Here is a 22,019-nt window from a genome sequence, read left to right as displayed (position 1 = left end):
GTCGGGCCCTCAAATTACCTTCCTCTGAAATATGGCGCCCCGCTTTCGCACATTTGAAGGAACATGTCCACCGGCAGCTGTGGATGTGCCGGCAGGAAGAAGTTGGCAAATTAAAATTTGGTGCTGTTCGAGCCATGCGAAAGGCAAAGTGTGCATCAGTCCAGTTGTATGCTGGAATAATGAGTTAGTGATGCAATATCCACATACACACTTCCTGAGATGATCCACGGAAGATTTCCAGCGATAACAATTATCTAATCTCTATATAATTAGGAGGCAATAAGCAGCAGTGATGGGTTTTAATTAGATACACTCTCAAACAGTTTTTACACAGAACCAACAGCAGAGCAGTGGAATCATATTCATGTGGGTAACATCTGTCTCCGTTTTACCTCGGGGCCCAGGAGCCAAAGATGGAACGCCGCATCAGCTACACGGGTCAGGCATCATTTCCAGCCACGACAAATCAATTTGCAGCATTTTGTTTAAAAACCAGCCCTTCGGCTCGGAGCCGAGTGGCTTCTACAAACTTCGTAGAACGGCAGAGCTGAGAAGGAAACGCAGTACATTGAAGAAGAAAGGGGGGGGGGGGAAGAGGCCTTTGGAAAAGTGACATCAAAAGGAAAACGGATGCCCTGAAGAACAGAACAGAAAATGTTTGTAGCCTATGGGGAAACCGTAAAACCAAACAAACACGCACATAATGATAAAAGCACGTGGAACAAGTGAACTTAAAACATGGCAAGGCTTAAAGAACGCATGAAAGTTACAACCTAACGGCGAGAAAGCTCAGTTTGGTTACTTCTACTTAAATCTTTGAACCTTCTTTTCAATTATTTTAAGGGTTATATTTTAGTTACTTAATTTCATTGCATCACCATGTGAAATGACAATAAAGTGCTATTCTATTCTATTCTAGATGATCTTTTCTTGTTAAATCTTTTACAAACAACATATGCAATACGTTGGAGCTTGAGGTGGGCCCTGACGTACCGATGTCACAACAATCAGTGCACAATTACACAGCTGAACAGTAGCTGCATAGATAAGTGACTAAATGGAGTCACTAGAACTGAGAAATGCTGCTTTTACCAGTTGATCAAGTCAACTTTAACTGGAATAAGTCAGGATTTCTTTTCTAATTTCTACACATCACCGTTCAGTGTGTTACAGGAAGATGTCCCATCTTAGTTGAAATAACAAACAAGCAAAAGTTTTGTTTTTTGTGACCGTAAACAAGCATTTCAGCGAGCATATGATTGTTCATTAAAATGTTTAAATAAAGACAGACGAAATGATCAATCTCACATCTGTATAGTAAAAATGCATTGAGATTCAGAAGCTGGTTAGCTTAGCTTAGCGTGCAGTCAGGAAATAGGAAACAGATACTTGAGCACAACATTTTTGGACGGACGTTTTAGTGGCATTTCAATAAAAACCCGTTTCCCTTTTTTTTTTCCTTTTCCACCCGTATGCTCAGAAGCTACTGCTATCCGGCTACTTTTACAGAGGTCAACAGTTCCAACACAGCAATCATGTTAAAGTGCCGAGCTCATAAGGAAAGAGTTCCGGTGTGACGTGGGGCTGCATCTAGAACTTGGACTAGTGGAAGGACGGACCGTTGTACATGTCCGCCCTGAGCCTGACCCACTCTGATATCCTCTGGGTGGAACTCTTCTCCCGAGTAAGGATGCGAGTGACCTTCTTCAGCTTCTCCTCGTTCCTCTCTAAATATTGGATGCCCTCAGCCTGCAGCACGTTGAGCTTCTCTTGCCGGTTCTCATCCATGGAAATGTCTTCACTCAAGTAGGGGTTGAAGCGGAAATAAGTGTTGGGAGGGAGAAAGGCGTCCAGCATGGCGTGAACCTCTGGATGAAGGAAGAGAGGCGAGTGAGAGGCCATGTGATAAAACAAACAAAGACCGGCACTATAAACACAACAATTCATTTCTTATTAAAACCAGCATGTGGGAGAAAGGGAGTGAAAAGTCAGAACTGATCTGTCAGCTCCATGGCGGCGCTCAGGGAAGTGGAGCATGAGGTCATGCAGATTGAAAACTAGCAGGCAATGACAGGGTAAGTGTAAACACGAACGTTAAATCTAAACCTTTCCCGTTTTGCAGTGGGTGCACTTACCCTCCGTGTCTGTGGCGCTGCTGATGACGTTGTTGAGCTTCGTTTTGAGGCTCGTGGATGTGATGCCGTTCTTGCCTAATGTTTGGACGCGACCGGTACCAAGCGAGACCACGCACTCCAGGGGCGTATCAGGCCACAGACACTTGGACTCATGGACAGCCAGCGCTGTGGGGTTATTAATCAGCAGGCCTCCATCCTGTGCACAAACAAAGGAAGCGCTCAGTTAGAAACTCCATTTACAGGCAATGGAAGCTTGTTGTTGTTTTTCTATTCACCGAGCCCACAATCTGTGGAACCAGTTAAGTGGCTTTTCAAAACTTTGACTGACTTTGATACTGAACAACTGGCCAGGAGTACATTTGCTTTGGAACCAGAGTCTACCCGGTACAATGTGGGAGTAACTGGAGGGGCTATGAGGACTGTTGAATAGGCATGAGGCTGAGGAGCCGCGGGCTGGCAGAAGGATCAAACACACAGGGGCCACACCTCATTAAAGAGGCCAGGCTGTGAGACAAGGGGGCCCAAGTGTCTAAGGACACACTAGGGGAAAGATGTTCATGTGTCTACAGTATGTGCGTTTGATCGAATCCTCATGCATGTTTAGAGTCAATGCATGCAACAATGTGGGTGTTTCTGACAGCATATGTCACATGGAGTCACACATATTGAGTCGGGTGTGGGGGGGGGGGGGGGGGGGGTGATGTGATACTACTGCACAAATATGTTGGTGCACAGTATGTTTGATGGAACAGTAAAGTGTAAAGTGAAATTATAACCCTAAAGAGAAAATATTGGAGCTAAATGTTGCAATCAGTGAGCAAAAGTGCTCTCAATGACAACGCATACGCTGATCGTGTTTACCGTGCATACGCTGATCGTGTTTACCGTGCATACAGTGAATTAACCGGCAATACTTTTGCTAATTATCCAAAAATAAAAGTAACAAAAATTAATATGTATATAACTAACTACTCACTAATTATAATTAGTGAGGAGTTGTATATATTTTTTTTATTATAATTCTTAAAAAAACTGAGGGTCCAGCTTTTTAAATATGCACATGTTCTAGTCTCATAAATCTTTTCAATATCTGTAAGTTTCAAATTGCTGATCAGGAGAGACAACAAAATCACGACAACTTTGGAACTTCAAAAATCCCAAATGTCTGTTTTGCGGTGCCGCTAATATCAGGGGATCAACAAAATGTTTGCTCTCCATCCTCTGTATGAATGTCTGCGCAAAAGATCCGACGCTTCAGTCTGGATCCAAGTGCTGATCGCACTGAGGCTGCCCTCCTTTGAGACTTGGCGCTAGTGTGGCGAAAAAGCAACGTCTGCAGCCCCTCTGAGTCACACCGCCTGACAGAGAAACGTTCAATGACTCATTGAACGATATATTACGATCATGTGCCGTATCAATTGGCTCAAGCGCTGACGAATGTCTTTGCCCGGCATCCATCTCACCGACTCAGACTGATGTCACTCAGAGAGGTTTTCGCTCCGCCATGACGCATGGAAGAACTGCTGAGACAGACGTTTGTCCATAAAGCACATCATTATGCATCAGTGGGGCGTCTGGCAAGCTAGAAAGTGAACACGGAAAAGGGAGAGCCGCCTGGATCAGCGCTGCTCCGAACGGAGCCACGGGAATAAGCCAGCAGGAAACAAAACAACCAAGCAGTTTTCTTATCAGTCGCTGCATGTTCCAAACTCAGAGGCAATTACAGCGACAGTTTGGGTCCACTCTGAGGGTCTATGTACTCATAGCTGGGGGGGGGGGGGCTTTTGAAGGAAGAGTAGCCTGCCTCGCAGAGCAGAGGCGTTTGATAGTCGATCCGAGCTGCACAATGCACCTATTAACCGGGGAGCGATTGCTGAAGCTCGTCTCCCATTTCATTGCACCTGCCTGGGCGATTCAAAGATGGTGAACATAATTAAGGCAAACTCTGGCAGTGACAAGTGCGAGCGGTGCCACCGGATGACTTGTGGGTTCAATTTGCGTGAGACGCCCAGCGATTCAGAGAACTCAATAATTCAGAAGATGAGTCATGTCTGTTATCTTCTTCCGTGCACAAAGATCCTCCCTCCTTGAGGATCGCTGCACCGGGCTAAACTCCCAATGAGAGCCGCCGAAGCTGCTCCTACAGCCGGGTCTCCGTCAGGTGTAATGCTGCGGCTTAGACAGACCGACTACACCCAGCCGAGAGACAGAAAACGTGCCATGTGTCAAGATAAATGTGCTCAGAGGGCACAACCCGGCCGGCCAACAGAGATACGACCAGAGAGTAAACAGAGACTGGATGCTGAAACGGCGAGTTTGAATCCTGCCTTCCTTCGGCAGCGATTCTCAAGTCCGGTGCAGCTCGTGTGCCGATACTCCGGAGCATCGTGGCTCCCCAAGCCTCGGCTTTGCCCTGCAGTATCCAATCAGCTCTGCATTTCCCCGCAGCCGAAATAAAGCAGGCGCTCAACTAATTAGGGCTTCGGGACCTCTGGAAGAAAACTTTTCACTTCCTCCGAGTGCCAATTATGCTGATTTAAGGTTCCAAAAAACAACACCAAAACGTTCTAACAGTATACTGTATTGCAAAATAAAACAATTGCGATCACACAAGTCGACATGTTACCCTCGATGATTTAAGATGATAAATAAACCAGATAGTTAGAGGTGCAGCTTGCTGTTTGAAGTGTCTCTGCTGCTGCTAACTTTTTGCACACTTATCTATAGTCGGTCTGTTTGATGGGGGAAGAGTTGACCTGAATGGGAAGGAGCTGCTATCGTCAGGATCAGTAGAAGTCATTTCACGCCCCAATGTGTGTCGGCTGCTATTAGCAGGGACAGCAAACTTCATCCTCTTCATTCCGAATGTGTGCCGCCCTATTCCTCCAAACCGCAAGTTTCCGCCCCGTCTGGTGTGGATGGCGCATCAAGGAAAACCAAGGAAAAGGACAGAGTGCTCACTTAAATCTAAATGAGACAAACCTTTGACACACTTTGCGGGGGTTGCATTCACATCACAGTCCCATTGAGTTGCTGCAGTCATTAGAATTTGTTCTTTGGCTTCCTTAACCAGGGCTGGACATGGGGACACAGGAGATCCGTCATGATTTATTGAGGAGGCTCTGCCACTGAGGCGCCCTTCTCTTTCAAAATGATTAATTAGGAAAGAATTACATAAGCCATGGAGGTCTGATTGTGCCCGTCACAATCACCAGACTGTTTTCCAGAGATGGTCATTCAATCGATAAAGTAGATAATTGGGGTGCTATTAAAAAAAAAATTAATCTCGTGTACTCTTGATACTTTGAAATCTCCAGTCCGGTTTGCAAATAACAAAAAGCACTTGAAGTCACTTTTCACAATCTGGAAAATGAATCTGCTCATTGAGTTACAATGAATTGCCTAAATGGCTTCCAGCCCACATAAAGGGCACCACTGTCAGGGCAGGAAGACGAGAATGACAGCAGTGTTCGAGCGGCGAGTGGGAGCTCTTAAGTGGCGTCCAGGTCAAGTCAGGGGTCTGCATGCCGCATTATATGACTCTTGACGACCAGTCCTCCTCTTTGGCCTTGGTCTATTGACATGTCCCAAAGACGACCTTTGGGTGTCAAGTCATCTTCGCAAGCTGACAAAAGAAGAGTGGCTCATCTTTGAGGGAAACGTTTGCCCCAGGGTAGGTAAAGAATTTGAGATAGAGTGTGCACAATTACCTTTTCCCACAGATTTGGTGACAACACGGCCACACACCGCTCCGCTCACTACTGGAACACTGCAGCATCCCCGCCACCCGCCGTCATTCAGGTTTCATTTCCACAGTGATATAAATGCGTGCTGAATCCCCTTTCTTCTCTTTATTTATGCCGTCTATAATCCTTGGGGCTTTCTGTACACAGTTGACACTTTCATTTCGGAGAGCATATTTCCTCTGTCAATCATCAAAACTGTCCACAATAAGTAATAAGCTATTTATTACGCGCACGAGAGATGACTCTACATATTGACATGCACATTTTTACTTCCCCTGGAGTGTAACCTGCAGCCGGTGCAACGAGAGGCTTGCAGAGTGTGGTGCAGTGCAGTGGGGGGGGGGGGGGGGGGGCAACGGGGCTTCGAGGCGAAGGAAATGTGTGCCAGACCATTTGTGTAGAGCAGAAGAAAAAGAGCAGTGACACTACATGCACTAAAAATGATGATCAGCGCACCCGGAGCAATTGGGGGGAGGGAGGTGCCTTGCTCAAGGGTAAGGGTAAAACTGCCCCCTCTCCAGCCACCAGCACACATTCCTCAGAATCACTTATAAGTTGTTTCCTCTGTCATTCATGGCTTCCGTTTCAGATTGTGTGACATCTTTTTACCGTTCCATGTTGGGCTCTGAGGGGGGGGGGGGTCCAATGATCCCCATACATTCCATCATGGTAGAGGTGGGCACAAAACATGCTCCCATTCCTCCCCATGGCTTCAGGAGATGCTATGGCAACTCGGCAGAAAAAAACATTTAAAAAAACAAAAACAAAAACAAAGCCCTCCTCACCATTTCGCACTTGCCCTGGAATCCATTGTGAAACGTCTGTCTCCTACTTCTGTGTTCTTCAGCATGGAGATAACTGACAGCACTTTAATGTGGAAACTCCCCCTTTCCATCTCCTTTATACACCCCTGCCCCCTTGCTTTCTCTTCCCATCCCATCCATGGCTACGGCAGCAAGTGCGAGGCTTTGATAAAACAATGGCTGCTGTGCCTCAAAGGTCTTCCTCAGAGTTGACGCTTCCTCTGCTTACCAGACAGAATCCGCCTTTGCCAGCTTTTCATTGCAGCTTTTTTGCAATCATCAGCAAACAATCACAACTTTTTTTGGGGGGGGGAATTCTGCTTGAAAATTCCTGCATTCGTTCAGCACATGGGATGGCACCTCTCCTGCATTCGCTGTATGAAACGATGATTGCTCTGGATCCTGAATTAAGTGGAAACCTCTGTGGGCGTTAGAGGAAAAGAGCGAGGAGACGCTCCGGCTCTGGAATCCTGACGTCACACAGACGGCGTGTTGTGCTGTAAAGCCGGCAGGCTGGGTGGCATTCTGAAAATGGCCGGGTAAAGTGGTAGAAAAGGCTTAAATTGGTTTAAATGAGTGTTTATTACTGAAAGCATGTCACACATTTTATTTTGTGTTATCTCATCTATTTTTCATGAATGGAATTTTACATTTGATAAAGATACAAGCTTCTGTTGCTTGAACGCTTTCATCCATATTTGCCAAATCCTGAAGATCAGAATGCTTCACAAGCAAAAGTTATGGAAGTTAAAGAAGTTGTAGCGACTCCGAGGCACAGAGATTTGTTTCCTTCTTTCATCTCATGTGTTGATTTGAACATCTGCATAAAACCTGTATGCTATCCGAAACAGCAAAACATAGATCAGTCGTGGTTGAAGACCAAAACATATGGAGGTAGAGCAAATGAGAAAAGATCAAATCCCACAGCAGCTGTCAGTCAAGACAAAACACCTCCTTAAAAAAAACCCTCAAAAGCTTCTTCAGCGTGAAAAAAACACGAGCAGGAAAAAAGAAAGAAAGAAAGAGCCACCGTCAAATTGAAACTGAAGCTCATTTTATTTCGTTTCTTGTTTGAAGGTTTCTTCAAGCAGAAATTAAACGGAGATTAAAAGTGAATTTTAGCGGTTTCTCCTCAAATGCGCTGAATATATTTGACTACTCGCTGTCTCACCAGTACAAGCGCTCCCGCTGGCGGCGACGGCTTGGAAAAGTTTGGAAAAGCCCTTCCACAATTAGACTGTCAGTCTTTTCATTCTAACGAGCCAGATGCAGCAGTCAAACTGTGTGTGGCGAAGAAAACACTGAATCGGGCTAATTTATGCAGTGAGACCTCCTAGATGGCAAGCTGGGAAAATCTCCCCCCGCCCCTGACAGGTGGAGCCGCATCAAAAAATCTCTTTCATGCTCTCCCCCTGAACTCCCCCCCACCCCATTCACCTACACACACAACTAACACGCCGTCCAATTAAGACGGCGGCGGCGGGCCGACGCGGGACGCTGCCTTTGATGCGAACTGGAGCTGCGGTCTGTACGCTGTGGCTCCGTTGAGTTTCGTCTTTATCCTCCGCCTGCATCCGGATGTCAATTCAATGAGACACTAAAAGCCCAACACAGAAGTGCCGTTAAACGACTGGCCTCGATGTTTTCTTTGTTTTGAACACAATCAAACGCGTTTTCTTCCTTCCTGCACACGCGGCGTCTCGCTTTCCTCTGTAGCCTTTTGCTGACATGCGAAGGGGAAGGGCAAACGGAGATGCGTGCATCGATCAGTAAAGCTGCAGAGTGGGCCGGGGGTTTGCGCTACTGATGGCTGATGCATTACCTGTTTAGCGGAGATGGATTTAAGTGCGTCTCACGGCGACTCAATCTCCTGTCAGAATGCAACCGACTGAAGATAAACACCGACAGGATGGAATCGCGGTTCCGCCCGCTCTGCTGCTGCTGTGCAGAGGATTTTACCCATGAGGCTTAATGAAATCCTTCAAACCGTCAACCGCTGGCTGTACCGGGTATTTAAATCCAGCACGACAACAGTCGACCGATTGGTTTAGCAGAGCACTGCCGTTAAACTGTCACTAGGAAAACAGCGAAACAGTGTGTGAAAGAGCATTAGCACAAAATAGACCTTTGCATAGGAAGAGCATCACGCAGACGCCTCTTATGACGGGGACAGGTGAGACATTCAGTCAGCTGAGGACCGCATTCAGTATTTAGACTGCTCAGTTACTCATGTGTGTGTGTGTGTGTTTGGGGCTGACCTGGTGGAGGTCATTCCCCAAGGAGAACTCCTGGAAGTACCCAGGGGCAGCCGACGTAGCACGGATGGCCTGCCAGAGCTGGTGCCGACACCCCCCGGGATAGTGGGAGCGCACCCCCGGCAGAAGGTTGTAGTTCCTGAACACATACGCCTTCAGAGGAGTACCCCTGCTCACAATGGTGCTCACCGCTGCCACCTGCAGGTGAAGGTAAAGAGGAGATATTTTCCTTTTTCCATGAAGCAGAACTTTGAAAGTAAACCTGTCTAAAATGTGGCTCGTCTCTCCGAGAGCTCAGCGTAATATGCTCTTTAAGTCTCAGAGGAGTTGCTGCTGGGACAGAACAAGATGGACGGACGAGTAAGACTGTCTTCTAAATCTCACCTTGGGACATTCGGGGTTTCTTGAAGTCTCCACCAGGAGTTGGGAGCCCATTTTCTCCCTGTGGAATGGTAGAAGGAGAACGAGTGAATTCTGAAAGGCGGTGCTGATTTATTTCTGCAAGCTTTACAAAAATCCTCGTGCATATCAGTTAATGGAACTTGAAATCATTTTGTGATTAGCATATATATGAAATAAATGACTTGTAAAAAAAAAAAAAAAAAAAAAAAAAGCATTCAAGCCATTTAAAACAGTCTGCGCATTATCTGACTATGTGAATAAAGCCACAGTTTTAAAAGTAATATCACACACTTCACACAACTTTGACAAAAACAGTTAGAGGCACGATGCTTTAGGACCTTTAGTTTGGTACCTCCAAATAACGATTGACTTTCAAACACTGAAATATCACCATAACCACCGGGCCATCAATGACAAAACGAACTGACCTGAGGATGCTCTCCCATGATTCGCTGTCATAAAAAGCGTGGCTCCAGCCCATCTTCACGGTGCCAACAATGACATTTTGCTTGAAAACATCTGAACCCAACTTCCGGTAAAGATCGGCGCACTCGTTCAGCGGGATTTGGAAGACACCCAGCATGAAACCTAGAATAGCACCTGAAAGAAAAAAAAAAAACATTCAAAGATGGAAATGCCCCCCCCCCCCGATAGTTGCCCATGAACAAACCGAGCAAACAGGAAGTGTAAAAGCGTCAGTTACCCCTGTGAGAATGTATCGCCAAGTAATCGTGATAAATAACGAGAAAACAGGCGGACAAGTATTCTTGTTCTCTTACTCTCAAGGTGTCATGCTGGTGCAAAATTAATTGCCACAAGGATTATCCGTTAAAACCAACTATTATTCAGATGACTCATTACATGGGATTAACCACTTTTCATCTACGTTCTTCTTACGATTACAGGTCTTTGACAGGATTTTGAAGCGACAACAGGGCAGAGACAGGATGTACCAGGTGGATCAGACCGGCCAGATGTGACCCAGATAGGTTTTATATGTGTGGAGGTTATTTGATCTCGGAAGGGGATTACGTTACACTTTAACACTCATTAGGTTTGAAAATGAAACGCCTCCAACTGGTGGTGATTACGACTGAGATCACTGATTTGGGGGTCCACAGAAATGTCCAATGCGCGCTGCAAAGGAAATGCAGGTTCTGCAATATGCTAAGAAAAGGAAATCAACCAGGAGGCAGATGCAGAGGACGGTCCACGGCGCCCCCTAGCGGTGATGCTGCAGCGAAAAAGTAGAAGACATAAATATATAATGGGGCAAGGAGAACTACGCACCTGTGCTGACGCCACAGATATAATCAAACAGTTTATAAATGGGTTTGCCGGTCAGGGCCTCCAGTTTGTGCAACGTCTGTAGGGCAAGAAGTCCCCTGAAAGTTGAAAGTCAAAAATAGACACACACAGTGAGGCATTACGCAATAAACTGACAACCGCAGCACGCCAACCGGTAACCAAGAGTGACAACTCGTTGACATTTAAACTGGAATAACAAAGGCAAATGGGAATAAATCCCCTTTTATTTAACTAAATGTTTTGGAATACATCTACTTGAAAGACTTGTTTTCATCTTCCGAAAATCCAGAAAAACACAAAAACTAAACGTGTACCTTAATCCTCCTCCGTCTATAGACAGGATCCTTATTCCTCTGCCTTTAACAGGTGTATGATAGCCCACTAGAGCCAGTGCCTCTCTGACTGCTGCACTCAAGCCTGGATCGTTGGCCTGCTTCAGACGCAGGAGGCAAGGGATGACCTTTTCCTGCGGAACACAAAAAATAAAACGTGCTGCAGCAGTCAGAAACAACAATTTGAAAGCAGCAACAACCATTTGTTCTCTTCTCCTACTACATCGCTGACTGTATCCTTTCAGCATGCACTAACTCAACCAATGGCAAAACAATCAATGCATTCAGAAGAAGCGGTCGATCCCACTGCCTCTCTCTGGAGTTAGCTGGAAATGAACAGGATTTCCCATTTTGCAAATCAAAGTTCAAATGTAATACCTGCAGAAATGCAAACGAGGGTGGTTTGCACTGAGACTCCGGTATTTATGTAGCGCTTTTCACATTTTGCCTGCCTTCCAAATATTCACACACACACAAACAGAAGGCCATTATCTGCAATATTTACATGCTGCAGCTCTTTAACAATCATTTATGTATGCAAAAAACACACCGTGATAAACAAAGAGTCCTGACCCCATGAGCAAGCAGCAAACATGAGATATGCTAAGCTGAGTCAGCCATTTGCCTGACAAAGCTTAAATACAGCCGTACACTGTAAAAAAAAAAGAAGAAGAAGAAGAAGGGAAAATCGCCGGTTTGTTCAGGTCTTTCACCTTGACTGCGACACCACAAGTCTCTGGAAACTCCAGGAGATGGTAGCTGAGGTCCTCCACCCGGTTGATGTAGACCCGTACATCTGATGCCCTCTGGAGACCCTGAACCAAAGCTCTGGTTCGATTGTCCACACTGACCCTGGCAATGATCTACATAACAAAATATGTACAACCAGTCATAATAATAAATCTAGCTAAATGTGGATCGCCATCTAAATGTATTCTGCAGAGGATCGTTAGAGCACGAACAAACTAGAAACAAAGCTGCCACTCAGCATCCATTGCAAAGATACTGTCAACAGATACACTGTACAGCTTTTCACTACACTTAGTGAAAAGAGTGATAACTGCTAGCTCATTTTTAAATAACTCCAACAATATAGAGCAAAAGTCAGTTGTCAGCCTATCTGCAATATTACATTTTTTTAAGTAGAGATGGGAGTTATATTTGAAAACACATTCTCAGTACTCGGGCAGAATGTCTGCGTTCAAATTATGCCAAGATCAATAACAATCAGTGACATGATCAGCACTGATATGAAGCTGTTTGCAAGATTACTCATAAATAGAGCAACATACTAAAGACAGATAATGATTCATTTACTTTATTCCTTCGCGTTCAGTTTGCATCATCCAATATTGGGTAAATGAAAATGAAACTGCCATTTGCTTTTCCTACCTTCTCCCTTTGAAGCAGAAGTTTCTTGGCTTTTTCCTCTGCAGCCCTTTGCTCTTTACTGACCGAAGACTCGGCGTGTCTGACCGATGCACCTGCAGCCATTTTCTCTTCCAATGCAGCACTCTTGGACTCTGCCGTCTTGAACTTGGGGACAAGGGGAGCGATGTAACTGCCCACAAAGGCTTGCACAGTGGGAGCCGAGTAAGACAGGTAGTGGCCTAAACCCTTCTTGGAGGCTGGCGGGGTAACTGCAGCTGGAGCAGCAGAGTCTGTTCCATCAGGCACCGGCACAAGGTCACTTGTTTGCGGGCTTTGAGGGGAATTGTTGCCATTCTCTTCTTTCTTGCTCTGAGTCTTTGTGCTGGCGCCAAAATATGAGTTGATGTGATTGGCCAAGTAGTTGTAAGTCTCATCCAGGTTTACTGAAAACGGGCTGGCATGGAACAGCTCTGTGGTTGGCTTAGAAGTTGTGATGGTGTTGTCATTATCGGCTGGCGAGGGTTTGAGCTCCTCTTGCTTCCTGGCACAACTGGCTTTGACAATAGGACGCTTGAGCTTTTTCTCCCCAAGGTCGTGCGCAGACAGAAGCGTGCCAGAGCCAGCTGCTCGAGAGGAATTGTGAGGGCGATTGGAGGTCGTGCAACTTCCATCAACAATAGCAGCAGAAGAGGAAGACGAAGACGAGTCACATGTGGTGTCGGGTACACCGGGTGCAGCGCGCGGAGCATCATCCACGGGAGGAGGCGTAGGCGTGCACAGACGCTCCTCGGCTTTCTTCACCGACTCAACGCTGGCCTCAGACTTTTTCCCAGCCTTTAAAGCATTCGGCTTGAGTCTGGCAATTCTTGTGAGAAGTTCTGCGTGTGTCCCGCTCACAGCTTTAGACACCGTGTCCAGCGTGTTCCGAACCCGTGACATGTGTTGGCTGAGAGTCGCAGACCACCGTGAGGCCGGAGTGTTTAAACGGCAGGTTGCTGGTGTGGAGACCTTGCCTAAGTCGAGACGGATTTCTCCTCCATCGCTTGCGCCCAGTGATCTTCAGATACCTGAAGACAGAGGCACCAGACAAAGGGAGTGATAAATAAAGCCGAGTTGGGAACACGTGTTCACCCAGATAACCAGAGACCATCTACGAGTCATTCTTACTGATCACACAGTCTGTGCTTCTATCCGAAGTCATATTTGGTCGATGCTCTTGCATTCCGTTAACCTGGTGACGACAACAACAACAAAAATACAACATATGCATGAATGAAAGAAAAACGAAAAGGATGGAAATAACACGTGAACTACAAATACTAGCATTGCTGCTAAATATATTATGCCTCTAGTAAAACCTCTATTAAGTGGAGAACAACAATGCACCAGCAGCACGTAGCTACTAGCTTCATAGCTAACTCTTCACGCAAAACCAATAACGGACCGTACCAGTCGTTTGAAGTCGTCGTATCACAAACGTCGGTAATCTTTAAATGATCTAAAAGTCGCCATCGCCGTCAACACTGACACAAACGTGTAAGAACGTATTGGAAACGCATAGAACCTGGCTATCACGGAACGATGACGTCAGTCAAAAGAATAACAATGATCACGTGCAGCCTACGGACTTTGCAATTGGCTATTGCACCGTCCACTGAAAACTACAAAGGGGATTTCAATGTAGCAAAATGAAGCACTTTCTTTGACACTTGCAAGTGTGACAATATTATTTACCAAAACTACTTACTGCCCGTCTGTTGTTTCAGTTCAATGTCAGTGGTATTTTTTCTACTTCGTAGTTTCAGAGGAGATGTTTACATAGAGTATAAAAATACTGGATTACTGCACAGTACTTCTCTTTCTGCCAATCTTTCTTTTCATTGGTACAACAGAAGTACGCTGTCACCTCTAGGAAATGTAGTTCGGTAAAAGTAAGGCCCTGAACGCTGAGACGTTCGCGGGACTCAAACTCCCATGATTCAACTGCGATCCTAGTTTCCTGGCGGATCAGGGACCCTTGTAGCTTTAGCTAGCTGCGGGGCATTGAATGACTTTGTGTCTTGTGTGTGGCGCTGAATAGATCTTTTGATATTTGGCAGATCCATACTTGTATCGGAGCTCATGGAGGCCCTCATACCTGTCATTAACAAGCTACAAGATGTCTTCAACACAGTCGGCGCAGACATAATTCAACTGCCGCAGATAGTTGTTGTTGGAACTCAGGTGAGAAACGTCACTTTCTGTAGCTTCAAGGCTAGCAAACGAACAGTCGCCGAGCGCAAACTTCTTGTTTTGACGTCTTCCTTTAACTACCTTAGTTTCCCTCCTGCTTTCACGTATTTAAGCCAGCGGAGCTACATGGGCTAGCGTTGCACACATTGTGCCTTTACGCAGTTTAATAAACGTGGGGGGGGGGGGGGTAGGTAGGTAGGTTAATGTTAGCACCACGAAAGCTAACGCAAACTAAGCCTGTCAATGTTTTCGGCTTACCGTCGAGAAGAAGTGCAACAGAGACCCGATGCCCAGAAATCAATTACTGGTCGCTGTCAGGCCTATAAATAGAACCAGCTGTGTCAGTCAAAACGGCACTGCTTCCGAGGAGAGATCGGATTTCATTTCTTAGTCTCATCTCCTGCTGTGGAAAACAGCATCAGTCCATTGAAGACAAATCTGCCAGTCATGTAAGCTGGTTGATGTATTTTAGTTCACCAGATCTCGTTAGGTGACCGTCTGCTATCAGGAAGCCAAAATGCGTGTTCCTAGTTGCATCGGCACAGTGTTAGTTCATGTGTCGCCTGAAACTACTAACTCCCAATCCCAGAACTAGCTAAACCCATTCTGGAATGGAGCCTGCAGTGATTAAGAGTTTTGCAGCTTTGGAGTGATGCATGAAGAAGTGGTGTCAAATACAGTCGACATCAAATTAGTGTTTATCTGTCTACAGCAGTACAGTGCAAAGACCAACTCCTCTTGTCCCATGAGTCCACCCATTTATGATGATGTTAATGAAATTCTCGTTTCAGAGTAGCGGGAAGAGTTCTGTTTTAGAGGGCCTGGTCGGCAAGGACATCCTGCCACGCGGCACCGGCATCGTCACGCGACGGCCTCTTATCCTGCAGCTAGTGCACATCGACCCGGAGGACCGCCGGAGAACCAGCGAAGAGAATGGTAACATCAATGTCGCCCCCTTCGATCGATCTGATCTGATCGGTACCGTGTTGTTTATGTTTGATGGGGGGGAAATTACTTGATTTTTAGTGAGCTCATGTTATGATGTCTGGATAAAGGCAATGGAATCTGCCTAAGATCTGTGTCTCATCCAAGAGTGACTCTGCATCGCTGCAGATAGCCAGGCTAACGCTTCCGTCTCCTGTCGTCTCTTCCCAGCTACAGAAGTCAAGAATATTGGGCACCTTTACAGAGGTCTCCTTTTCTTTGTTCACCTCCCTCAAACCACGCGGCTTCGCTTCATTCAGCTCATACCCTGCTCCCTCCTTAGGCTCGTCTCTGTCATTTGAAATCAGAGGAATTTAACATATTCCTGTTGCAGATAAATGTATCATTAGTTGTGTTTATTAAGTTGTCAGATTTCTTATGTTTATTTCAGTACTTCCTTTGAAACTCACCCCTTAATACCAGCGTCTTCTAAGTTTTCTTTTAGTAATTTTATCTCCTTGTTGTTGCGATGTTGATTATTGCAGCTGAACTGTTTACGTTGTCTTTTAAAGAAGTCTGACATCCCAAAATGCATGTTTCACATTAAGCTTGTTCTTTTTATTTATTTTCTGCTGTGACTCATTTCTCAGAGGAGTTTTTACATCCCATCTTTGCCAACAGAGAAAATCCTCCCATGAGACATAATGATAGTTGTCCTAGTAACGGGGATCTAAGGGCCGCATGTTCTTCTTGTGGTAACAGAAACATCTGTCTGCAACCTTTGTGTGTCTGCAGGCATCGATGGGGAGGAATGGGGCAAATTCCTACACACCAAAAACAAGGTGCAGTTATTTCCACACTATTTGCCAGAAATAGTACTGCTGTACTGCATATGCCGGTAGTAGTAACGCAGTAGGGTCCTGATGTGTGTCTTCCTGCTTGAGTCATGGTCATTTCTGGATTGAATATTGTAATATTTACAACATCAGCACTTGTAGTTTGTAATGCGATCGTGTCCACACCCTCTCAGTTGTAAAATCTATTTATCGGTCTGTGGGGTAAAAGTCCTCGGATGTTGCGTTGTGCCTTTTGAGCTCCGCAAGCATCCCTGCATCTGAACAAAGACTCCCTTATGAGGTGCCGAGAGCCCGATGACACTTTTGGCTTTGATCTAACTCTATGACCAAAATGGGTACTTATATTTCTGAAGCATCCATTTAAATCCATACTTTGTAAGTATTGCAGTTTAACACAAAGTCAGTCCATCAGTCGCTAAACGTATGATCATGATGACAGATGTGTTGTTTGTTTGTTTGTTACTGTTTCTTGCCTCGACCGTTCACTTTTTAATTGTTCTCTCAGATCTACACGGACTTGAATGAGATCAGGCAAGAAATTGAAACGGAGACAGAAAGAGTCACTGGCAATAACAAGGTAGGTCATTGCGCTCATTAAGAGGGATTGACAACAGTTTGTCATATACATGAAGCGAGATATGACAGTCAGCGTCGCCTTAAAGTGTAACTGAGCAACAGTTTTTCTTCCCTAGGGTATTAGTGATGAACCAATTCACTTAAAAATCTTCTCGCCACATGTTGTGAACCTCACTTTGGTTGACCTCCCAGGCATTACAAAGGTGAGGGAGGTTTCCTTTACCGAATCTGTCACACAGATATGCCAATGCTCTATAATAACTGAATGAATGAATATGATTTTCACGGTGTTTTGGTGATGTGTCCGTTTGTTTAAACAGGTTCCTGTTGGAGATCAGCCCAAAGACATAGAGATCCAGATCAGAGAATTGATCTTCAAGTACATCTATAACCCCAACTCCATCATCCTGGCTGTCACTGCTGCCAATACAGACATGGCAACCTCAGAGGCTCTTAAAGTGGCCCGAGAGGTCGACATCGATGGTGAGAGGCCGTGCTTATTGCTGCTCCACTTCAGCTTGTCTGTATTAATGTGTTATTTTTCATGTTTTCATTGCATTCCCAGAAGCAGTGATGGGGGTTTTTGTTTGTAGCCCATTGTGTGTTTGTCTTTGTGCACAGGCAGGAGGACACTAGCTGTGGTGACCAAGCTGGATCTGATGGATGCGGGGACAGACGCCATGGATGTACTAATGGGCAGGGTCATTCCAGTCAAACTGGGCATCATTGGAGTGGTAAACAGGTAACTCGCCACTTCTGAGCCTCTTATCTTTGCTAATTAGGAAGGAAGGAAGAGATGATGTAACCACGGCTTGAACTAAAGAGTAATTTATTTTTAAAGGGTTGGTTGCGTTCATAGGTTTCCTTAAACCTGTAGTAAGACTGACTAAATCCTTTTTGTGTGTGTATTTTTTAGAAGTCAGTTAGATATCAACAAAAAGAAGTTGGTGGCAGATGCAGTCCGTGATGAACATTCCTTCCTACAAAAGAAGTACCCCTCCCTTGCAAACCGAAATGGAACCAAATATCTGGCCAGAACATTGAACAGGTATGGATTTAGAATGATCAATTCAAATTTCACACGTTTTTTTTTCTTCTGAAATTATATCTCCATTCTGTCTTTGTTTTCTAATCGAAATGCAAACTGTGTTCCTGACAGGTTACTCATGCACCACATCAGAGACTGTCTCCCCGAGCTGAAGACGAGGATCAACGTGATGGCCGCCCAGTACCAGTCTTTGCTCAACAGTTACGGCGAACCTGTCGACGATGAGAGCGCCACGCTGCTGCAGCTCATCACCAAGTTTGCTGCAGAGTACTGTCGCACCATCGAGGGCACGGCCAAGTACATCGAGACGGCTGAGCTGTGAGTCGTGCATCTCTGAACTGCCTTTTCATGCACCACTAGAGGGTGCTTGTGTCAAAAACCTTGATGCGCAATTCTAACCAAAATCTGCCTGTATATGAAACTAAGTTTGCCTTTCTCTTTCTAGATGCGGAGGAGCGAGAATCTGTTACATATTTCATGAAACATTTGGTCGAACGTTGGAGTCAGTCGATCCTCTCGGGGGGCTGACGACCATTGATGTGCTCACAGCAATCAGAAATGCAACGGTGGGTTGTTGGAGAATCCGCCTTAAGTAAAGCCTTTTCTGAAAGCCTTATGGTTCATATGTATGTTCCACAGGGCCCGAGGCCGGCTTTGTTTGTCCCGGAGGTTTCCTTCGAGTTGCTGGTGAAGCGGCAGGTCAAACGTCTGGAGGAGCCCAGTCTGCGCTGCGTGGAGCTGGTCCACGAGGAAATGCAGAGGATAATCCAGCACTGCAGCAACTACAGCACGCAGGTGGACAAACCAAGCCGCACATGCATGACGTCTAAAGCTAAAACACACAGTACGGAATGCAAGTCGATGTGTATTGTATTGTATTGCAGGAGTTGCTGCGGTTTCCAAAGCTCCATGACGCCATAGTGGAAGTGGTCACCTCATTACTCAGGAAAAGGCTCCCCGTCACCAATGACATGGTCAGAACCGGCGCGGGATAAAAACCCACAGTGGATCTTCATTTACGGATGAATCACTTCAATAATTTTGTCTTCAGGTTCACAACCTGGTCGCCATTGAACTGGCCTACATCAACACCAAACACCCAGACTTCGCTGACGCCTGTGGCCTCATGAACAATAACATAGAAGTAAGAGATGAGCCTTTATCTGTTATTCTAATATTAAATGTCGAAATACGTACTTTATGAGAGCTTATCATATCACTGTGCTAGAAAATAAATAAAACCATGTTGTTGGAATCTATGAGAAATATTTGTTAATTTCCCCTCGTTTACTTGGGTATTCGTAAAACTTCTTCTCTTTTAGGAGCAGAGACGGAACAGAATGAGAGACCTCCCTGCCGCCGTTCCCAGAGACAAGGTTAGAGTCCGCTTCCCCCTTCGAAATGCAGTTTCTGCCACACATAAGAAGCCGGTCCACCTTCGCTAAATAATGAGTCGGCACATTTCTTACGTTGTCTCTCTCTAGTCTGTTAAAGGCCCAGGTGGGCCGTCTCTGCCCGCCTCTGAGCCTCCTGCCTATGAGGGCGAGGTCACCAAGGTGTGTGTCATTCAGTCACTGCCTGCCACCTCTGCCCACATCTGTTGATTTCTAAAACCTCTGTCGCTGCAAGTGTTTGTGTTCAGCGTCCCATGATGCAATGTGTTTCACCCTTTATAGATGATCTGGCCATTGACGTCCACTTATAATAATCATTTCTCTGCTCGTTTGCTGCATGCTGGTTTCTCTGACAGAAGAACAACCCCAGACCAGTTGATATTTGCATTTAAATGTTAAAAATAGAAATCCTTTCCTAGATTTGGGAGCGATGAACAATCTGTGTTGTATTGAAACCTTTGGCTTGTTGTCTGAATGCATTTTGGTATGTTGCTGATTCATCTCGCGCTCCTTCCTTTGTCACTAAAGCATTAAGCCTTGAGTTGAAATCTGGAGCCCTCCTCAGTCCTTTCTCCCTCCTCTTAGGCAGCGCCCGGCGGCTCTCAGAGCGGCTCCGTCGGCGAACAGGCGGAGGGCGGGGCCGGGAGCTGGAGGGGCATGTTGAGGAGGGGAGAGGACGGTGCTGCTGTTGACAGGATCGCGCCCCACCACCATTACCCCTCGAGCCCACAGAAGGGTCACGCTGTCAACCTGCTCGATGTGGTGGGTTCTCCCATCCATAAATGTGTTGCTGTGCTTCGAGAGCTCTTCATTCAGACCTTGCTTTTCATTTGTGTATCAGCTTTGGATCTTGGTTCAATAACTTTCGGTCCCTCCTTCTTTGCCAGCCTGTTCCGGTATCCAGGAAGCTGTCGTCTCGGGAGCAGAGGGACTGCGAGGTCATCGAGAGACTCATCAAGTCGTACTTCCTTATCGTTAGGAAAAACATACAGGACAGGTACAAATACTCTTCGTATTCTTTCATCTGTCGCCGAATCCTTTTTTGAGATTCTGTCATGATTTTCACGTGCTTCTCTCGTCTGCCTCTTGTTGTTCGGCCTTCAGTGTGCCAAAGGCAGTGATGCACTTCCTGGTGAACCATGTTAAGGACTGCCTGCAGAGCGAGCTGGTGGGTCAGTTATACAAGGCGGCCCTGCTGAAGGACCTGCTGACGGAGTCTGAGGACATGGCCCAGAGGCGCAGCGAGGCTGCCGACATGCTCAAGGTAAAGAGGATCAAGCTTCACACGCCGTCAATCAATCAATACGTCATCAGGTGTGTTTGTAAAACGGACAGTTGTTTTTTTAGATCAAACTGTTGGAATAAAAATAACTATTTATAGCAAATCATCAAACGTTTCAAGGCTCTTGTACAGATGTATATATTTATGGTGAAAACCTTAAAAGAGAAACGGCGTGTTTGAAACATACAGCAGCACAAACCATCTTTAAGGCGTAGACTTCAGTGCACAGTTGCTCCTCCAGTAGATGTAGGTGCAAAATGAATGAGCGCAGAGAGCTCATAGTAAATGACGTGAATGACGTTGATACGCACGTTTCATAGCTTACGAAGCGACCTCACCTATCAGGCAGCCAGCAGGATTCATGGGGCCTTGGCGGTACAAACTCTCCAATTTATTTATTTCACAAAAAAGGATGGCAGCGAACCGAATCGTTAAATGGAATTGAAAATGGATTTGGATTTGTAGAAATCTTATCAATTCCCATCCCTACGTGCCTGAGTCAAAGCAGGGGACCTTGACTCCGGATCTACTTGAGGTTTCTGCCTGTTTAAAGGCAGCTTTTCCTCATCACTGTCTCCACGTTCTTGCTCACGGGGGGGTTGTTGGGTCGCTGTAGAATCGAGTGTCCAGACCAGCTCTTTTCAGAAAGTACTTGGAGTTGAATTTTGTTCTGATTTGCTTGCTGCCTACAAAACGCCCAAAAATGTGTGTTTGCAATGTGAAAATATATATACATATAACTACGATTCCTGCGTTCCAGGCATTGCAGAAAGCCAGTCAGGTGATAGCAGAGATCAGAGAAACCCACATGTGGTGAGGGAGGCATTCTCATCTCCTCACATGGACCCTCATCCACTCGGACCAGCCAAACCCCTGCTGACTCTGGCGACACCTCCGACCGCCGAAGCGAACAAACTTGGGAATGCACTGATGTGGATAATGTGTATATCGAGGCACAGATTTGAGTTATTGGAGGGCGACACCATCACATTCTCCTGCTCTAGATTATTGTATTTTTCATATGTAATTAAAGAAATACTTCGACACGGTTATGTGACACTTCTACGTGGTGGAAAGCGTTTTTAATTTCTCTGTGAACTGAAGCTAGAAATAATAATAAAACCACTTTTCAACATGCAGATGTTGGCTTGATCTCATTTATTTTATTAGATGCTGGGAAATGATATCTGCTGCTTCTTGTTTTGACAAAGGCATGTAGAGTATGTTTGGGGAACACGACATCTATTTTAGACACACGGCACATTTCTTTGTATGATGGCCATATTTGTCCATGTTTACACGTCGTGTTCACGACGTTGATCGAGCTGCTGTTTTGTGTCTAAATATCAGGTAC

General features: G+C 45.7%; 2 protein-coding genes across 2 annotated transcripts; one reads left to right on the top strand and one right to left on the bottom strand.

Annotated features, from left to right (window-relative positions):
• Nucleotides 1–284: 284 nt before the first annotated feature.
• On the bottom strand, nt 285–13,306 carry LOC137893909 (calcium-independent phospholipase A2-gamma-like). The gene is made up of 9 exons (XM_068739362.1): nt 12,374–13,306; nt 11,695–11,844; nt 10,964–11,115; nt 10,632–10,726; nt 9,770–9,941; nt 9,324–9,381; nt 8,943–9,137; nt 2,136–2,331; nt 285–1,868 (listed from the first exon to the last, which is right to left on the bottom strand). The coding sequence occupies exons 1-9, from the start codon at nt 13,289–13,291 to the stop codon at nt 1,603–1,605; spliced, it is 2,202 nt and encodes a 733-aa protein (XP_068595463.1). The 5' UTR covers nt 13,292–13,306; the 3' UTR covers nt 285–1,602.
• Nucleotides 13,307–14,419: 1,113 nt separating this feature from the next.
• dnm1l (dynamin 1-like) lies at nt 14,420–21,700 on the top strand. The gene is made up of 19 exons (XM_068739247.1): nt 14,420–14,575; nt 15,376–15,520; nt 16,304–16,350; nt 16,871–16,942; nt 17,058–17,144; nt 17,262–17,424; nt 17,563–17,683; nt 17,858–17,989; nt 18,101–18,307; nt 18,435–18,555; nt 18,629–18,784; nt 18,874–18,963; nt 19,041–19,133; nt 19,312–19,365; nt 19,474–19,545; nt 19,969–20,145; nt 20,271–20,380; nt 20,488–20,647; nt 21,426–21,700. The coding sequence occupies exons 1-19, from the start codon at nt 14,474–14,476 to the stop codon at nt 21,480–21,482; spliced, it is 2,166 nt and encodes a 721-aa protein (XP_068595348.1). The 5' UTR covers nt 14,420–14,473; the 3' UTR covers nt 21,483–21,700.
• The last annotated feature ends 319 nt before the right edge of the window (nt 21,701–22,019 follow it).

Source organism: Brachionichthys hirsutus, chromosome 5 (assembly GCF_040956055.1).
Source record: "Brachionichthys hirsutus isolate HB-005 chromosome 5, CSIRO-AGI_Bhir_v1, whole genome shotgun sequence".
NCBI lineage: Eukaryota > Metazoa > Chordata > Actinopteri > Lophiiformes > Brachionichthyidae > Brachionichthys > Brachionichthys hirsutus.
Note: the sequence above shows the minus strand (reverse complement) of the source record. Positions and strands in the feature narration are given on the sequence as shown.